Source organism: Sinocyclocheilus grahami, unplaced genomic scaffold (assembly GCF_001515645.1).
Source record: "Sinocyclocheilus grahami isolate Dianchi unplaced genomic scaffold, SAMN03320097.WGS_v1.1 scaffold1668.1, whole genome shotgun sequence".
NCBI classification, from domain to species: domain Eukaryota; kingdom Metazoa; phylum Chordata; class Actinopteri; order Cypriniformes; family Cyprinidae; genus Sinocyclocheilus; species Sinocyclocheilus grahami.
This window is the reverse complement of record NW_015506847.1, coordinates 162238-168630: the sequence shown is the minus strand read 5'-3', so window position 1 is coordinate 168630 and position 6393 is coordinate 162238. Positions and strand designations below refer to the sequence as shown.

Genomic DNA, 6393 nt, shown 5'->3' with positions numbered 1-6393 from the left:
TATTGATGAAATAATTTAATATATTTAGTTCAAACTGACTTCAATACTTTTATATTATTTATTTCTATTTCAAATAAATGCTGTTGTTTTGACCTTTCCATTCATCAAAGAATCTTGAAAAAACAGCATGGTTTCCACAAAAATATGATATTGATAAGACATTTTTCTTGAGCAGCAAATCAGTATATTAGAATGATTTCTGAAGGGTCATGTGACACTGAAGACTGGAGTAAAGGAATTAATTACTTTAAAAATATATTAATAGCTCCCAATTTTTATCCTCAGGTGTACAAAGATGATCAGGTTGTGGTCATCAAGGACAAGTACCCAAAGGCGCAGTACCATTGGCTGGTGCTGCCGTGGGACTCGATCTCCAGTCTGAAGGCTCTGCGCTCAGAGCACGTGGAGCTGCTCAAACACATGCAGCGTGTGGGAGATCAGATGCTGCAGCAGTGCCCTGACGCTCACAAACTGAGCTTCCGTCTGGGATATCACACCATCCCCAGCATGAGGTACTGACATCTGCGTCCTGATTGGCTGCTGAAGTGGGGAGGGCGGGGCTTGTCAAGAATTAAATGTTTAGGATGTTCATTTCTTCTCAGTCATGTCCACCTACATGTAATCAGCCAAGACTTTGACTCGCCGTGTTTGAAGAACAAGAAACACTGGAATTCCTTCACTACTGACTATTTTGTGGAGTCTCGAGGTACATTGAAGCATTTCAGCATTGATTTGCTGAAACTCACTCTCTGGCCATCCAAGATGTAGATGAGTGTTTCTTCATGGGAACAGATTTGGAGAAATGTATAGCATCACATCACTTGCTCACCAATGGATCCTCTGCAATGAATGAGTGCCGTCAGAATGAGAGTCCAAACAGAATGTACAGATGTAAAAACATCACAATAATCCACACAACTCCAGTCCATCAGTTAACATCTAGTGAAGTGAAAAGCTGCATGTTTGTAGGAAACAAGTCCATCATTAAGATGTTTTTCATTTCAGACCGTTGCTTCTGGCTAAAATACAACTCCTCTATCCATAATATTGCTTTCTCCAATGAAATAGTCATCTCGTCTGAATCAGGAGAGAAATATGAACAGATTAAGCACTGTTAACAAGCCAGAACAATTCTGAACAAATATGTGCGTGGATTTCAATGTGAGACGGGATGGACTTTTTCACTGGAGGAAGCGTTATTATGGATCATGGACTTGTATTTTGACTTGAAACAATGGTGTAAAGTTAAAATGTCTTAATGATGGATTTGTTTCTTACAAACATGCAGCTTATCTCTTCACCAGACATGAATTGATGGACTGGAGTAGTGTGGATTATTGTGATGTTTTTTATCAGCTGTTTGGACTCTCATTCTGACGGCACCCATTCACATCCATTGGTGAGCAAGTGATGTAATACTACATTTCTCCAAATCTGTTCCTATGAAGAAACAAACTCATCCATGTATAGCATCACATCACTTGCTCACCAATGGATCCTCTGCAATGAATGAGTGCCGTCAGAATGAGAGTCCAAACAGAATGTACAGATGTAAAAACATCACAATAATCCACACAACTCCAGTCCATCAGTTAACATCTAGTGAAGTGAAAAGCTGCATGTTTGTAGGAAACAAGTCCATCATTAAGATGTTTTTCATTTCAGACCGTTGCTTCTGGCTAAAATACAACTCCTCTATCCATAATATTGCTTTCTCCAATGAAATAGTCATCTCGTCTGAATCAGGAGAGAAATATGAACAGATTAAGCACTGTTAACAAGCCAGAACAATTCTGAACAAATATGTGCGTGGATTTCAATGTGAGACGGGATGGACTTTTTCACTGGAGGAAGCGTTATTATGGATCATGGACTTGTATTTTGACTTGAAACAATGGTGTAAAGTTAAAATGTCTTAATGATGGATTTGTTTCTTACAAACATGCAGCTTATCTCTTCACCAGACATGAATTGATGGACTGGAGTAGTGTGGATTATTGTGATGTTTTTTATCAGCTGTTTGGACTCTCATTCTGACGGCACCCATTCACATCCATTGGTGAGCAAGTGATGTAATACTACATTTCTCCAAATCTGTTCCTATGAAGAAACAAACTCATCCACATCTTTAATGGCCTGAGAGTTGAGTACAATTTCAGCAAATTTTCTTTTTTGAGTGAACTATTCCTTTAATAATTTATAAAAAAAATAAAAAATAAAGCTCTACAAGCTGTTTACAGAAACAAGCATTTCCCTGAATAATAAAGGAAAGCATTCATGCTTCCATTTCCACAGATGTCATTGCGATGCTGGAGCATGATGGGAAAGTGACGGTGAAAGAAGGCACTAGTGAATTACTGAAGCTGCCTCTGCGTTGTCACGTGTGTCATAAAGAGCAGCCGACCATACCTAAACTAAAAGAACATCTCAAAGCTCACCTGCCTTCTTAAAGCCACAGGTATTTAATCTGTTAAAAGTCTGCTAAATTACAATTCAGTTTGTAAACAGCCCATTGAATCCTTTAGTAAATTGAATTTGTTCTGGATATCGCGATACAGTGTTTTCATTCATTCAGACAGTCCTCACTTATTTTCATTATGAACATTGATACAGTAATGAATCAATAACATTTTGCACTCTTTGGTTTTATTGAATGGAGTGATTAAAATTTCCAACTTCCAAAAGTCTAATAGAGTTAGTTCCTCCAAAAATTACAATTCTGTTATCATTTACACATCATCAAGTTGTTCCACACCTGTATTAATTTCTTTCTTCTGCTGAACATGAATGAAGATATTTTAAAGAATGTTGGTAACCAAACAGTTGACGGTAGCCATTGACTTCCATAGTATGGAGACAAAAAAATAAAAAAACTATAGAAGTCAATGGCTGCCGTCAACTGTTTGGTTAACAACATTCTTCAGAATATCTTCTTTTGTGCTCAACAGCTGTAAGAAACACATGCAGGTTTTGGGACACAACATGAGGGTGAGTAAATTACAATTTTCATTTTTGAGTAAACTAGCCCTAAAGGGTTAAAATTCTGTCATTAATTACTTACCCTCATGTTGTTCGAAACCCGTAAGACTTTCGTTCATCTTCGGAACACAATTTAAGATATTTTTGATGAAATCTGAGGGCTCTCTGACCCTCCCATAGACCGCAAGGTAACTACCACGTTCAAGGTCCAGAAAAGTACCAAGATGATCGACAAAGTAGAATAGATGCAGTAGAGACAAAAATGTGGAATAAAGTCGTTATTTTTGTTTTCTTTGCGCAAAAAAGTATTCTTGTAGCTTTGTAACTTTACAGCTGAACCACTGATGTCACACGGACTACTTTGTCGATCATCTTGGCGCTTTTCTGGACCTTGAACGTGGTAGTTACCTTGCGGTCTATGGGAGGGTCAGAGAGCCCTCAGATTTCATCAAAAATATCTTAAATTGTGTTCCGAAGATGAACGAAGGTCTTATGGGTTTCGAACAACACGAGGGTGAGTAATTAATGACAGAATTTTCATTTTTGGATGAACTAACCCTTTAAGATGAGCTTACAGCTTGTGCAAAATCAAGCTTGATTGGAATGCAGCATTAAAAATGTGTTTTTGATGAGAAAATAAAACATAATTGTTCTTTTTAACTCACCATAGACTTCATTTCCCGACTCTCTCCTTCTACTTTGCTGTACCGCTCTGTCGCTCTTCTGGTATTTTCTACGAACTCCTACATGAATGATTGCAGAGACACCAAAAACATTTCACGTGCTATACAACAACACAAGACTAATATAACTGACTTTTTCACTGAGCTTGAGGTCAGAGAAAATGAATGGGAAAATCTCTCACCATAAGGGCCTTGTCCATGTAGTACTCTCTGCCCGGGCTGCCGTCGTTGTACTTGGTGTCGATGGCGAAGCAGAGGAAGAGAACGTCTACTACGATCTCAAAGATGGAGAGGAAGCAGTGGGCCACCAGGAAGGCAAAGACGCACACGATGATGAGCGGCAGCACCCAGACGGTGTATTCACGCTGATAGTTCAGCGCAAGGACGCCCGCAAACGCCGTACACGACACGATCAACACCTGCAGTCACAAGAAACACCTGTTAGTCAATTTTAGCATCACAAATATGTATTATTATACCATTTTGAAATAGATTTTTATTGTAAACTTTATTTTGTTTTCACTTTAGGAATTTTGTTGTGTGTTTTTATAGTCTATATAATTTGTATTTGCATTTTAGTACTTTAAAATTTGAAATGCTGCCTTGGCAACTAGCAGAAATAAAATTATTTTTTTTTGTTTTGTATTTTTTGGTTTAAGTTTTGGTTAACAAAAATTACTATTATAGCTTAAGTTCTATAGCACATTGTCTCGTGTTTGTGCTACAGACATAATACTTCAAATTAAAAATCATTTTAAATTAAGCCGTCATAAAATAACAGTAATGACTAGATAATAATAATAATTCGATTTAAAAAAACAACTTGAAATATAAAAGCCTAGAATTTATTTTTTACTAGATTATACATGCTGCCTTGCTAATTAACTGCAATAAAGTATGAATTTGAAGTACTAAAATTACTAAAACCGAAAATGAAATAAAAATGTATTAAAGCTACATAGAAATATAAAGAAAACTAATAGAAATGAAAAAGAACATAAAATTACTAAAACTAAAATTACAATGAAAATTAAAACATAAAAGCTAAATAAAAAAGTATTAACAAATACTATAAGTAGTATAGTGATATTACTAAAGTAACACTGAATTCTCAACCGTATAAAGGGGAGTTGAATAAATACCTTTCCTAAAAACAGCACAAAGTCCCCGACACTATTGATAGCTGCCACACGGAGAGCGTTTTCCGCGAGGATGAAGAAAGCGTCTCGCGCAGACGTGCAGAAGTTGGTGCTGTTGATGGCCGTTGCCGTATACGCGTTCTGAAGAAAAGACACATGATTAATGCATCGAATTAAAATAAACAAATTCATATATTTGTGCCATATACATGACTCACCATGTTCAGGTAAGCGAGGCACTTTTCTAGACACCACAGACAGCAGATACATGCCTTCAGCATGCAGCGCGCACAGGCGTTTTCCTACAGCAACAAAACCGGGCTCAATTTTAAGAGTGACGTTACACTGCCGTTCAAAAGTTTCAGCTCTATAATTCATCAAGGATGCATTAAATCAATAAAAAATAAAGACATTTAAAAGATCTAAAAAAATCTGTTCAGACATGAAGATCAGCTGAAAGTGACTGACTCTTCCTTTGAGCTGACTGTGGATGTAGGTGAGGATGAGGCGGGGAATCTCCACTAGAGTGATGATGAAGGCTCCTTTAACCACGGTGCCCAGATGATAGCGCATCAGACGCAGCACAGACGACACTATGGGCGTGAAGGGCATCTGAGACTTATCTCTACAATCAGACAAGGAGATAGAGTAAAAATCCCAACTGTGGTCCTTTATAGACAGATGGATGGAAGCACTGACCTGGTGAAGTAGTATGTGACGACAGCTCCGGCTACGGTCATCTGCTGACAGGCGAGGATGAACTCACTGATCCAGATGAGGCCGACGGCGTGGTACCACACCATGTACTGCAGCGGCCCGTCCATCCGGAACTCCACCAGACCCGTCTGGTTATTCTGCACTGGACTTCCTGTGGGGAAAAACTGATCTCTGAAACACTGTTCCTGGTGAAACACTCAAATATAATACTAAAACATCTGATTAAGGCTAGGAAATATATTGAATATTTATGATTTATTACAATATTCCTTATAAAAATAAGCATTTTGTGAATACAGTAATCATTTTTGTGTATTTTTGTGTATGCGTTTCAGATTTAAATTTCAGCACAATGCAATTAGGAGTTTGATTCATTTGTCTGTTCCAATAAATTAATTTTTATAGCTTAAGTAATTTATAAAAGAAAAGTGTGTGTGTGTGTGTATATATACAGTGGGGCAAAAAAGTATTTAGTCAGCCACCAATTGTGCAAGTTCTCCCACTTAAAAAGATGAGAGAGGCCTGTCATTTTCATCATAGGTATACCTCAACTATGAGAGACAAAATGAGAAAAAAAATCCAGAAAATCACATTGTAGGATTTTTAAAGAATTTATTTGCAAATTATGGTGGAAAATAAGTATTTGGTCAATAACAAAATTTCATCTCAATACTTTGTTATATACCCTTTGTTGGCAATGACAGAGGTCAAACGTTTTCTGTAAGTCTTCACAAGGTTTTCACACACTGTTGCATACATACACACAAATGTTTATACAAATTTTATATATACATACTGTATACACAGTTGCTATATAATTTACTATATCAAATGATTATACAACTGTACTACATAAACATACATATATATATATA

At 37.0% G+C, this 6393-nt stretch overlaps 1 protein-coding gene and 1 pseudogene across 1 annotated transcript in view; one reads left to right on the top strand and one right to left on the bottom strand.

The window, feature by feature from the left end:
- The window catches only part of LOC107571909 (aprataxin-like), a 5078-nt pseudogene extending 2423 nt beyond the window's left edge, over nt 1-2655 (top strand).
- Nucleotides 2656-3635: 980 nt separating this feature from the next.
- The window catches only part of LOC107571907 (choline transporter-like protein 1), a 12807-nt gene continuing 10049 nt past the window's right edge, over nt 3636-6393 (bottom strand). Inside the window, exons 8-13 of the mRNA XM_016258290.1 lie at nt 5501-5669; nt 5270-5426; nt 5020-5103; nt 4805-4942; nt 3845-4081; nt 3636-3722 (exon numbers count right to left, since the gene is read on the bottom strand). Coding sequence (XP_016113776.1) covers nt 3636-3722; nt 3845-4081; nt 4805-4942; nt 5020-5103; nt 5270-5426; nt 5501-5669 — 872 coding nt within the window. The remainder of the gene's footprint in view (nt 3723-3844; nt 4082-4804; nt 4943-5019; nt 5104-5269; nt 5427-5500; nt 5670-6393) is intronic.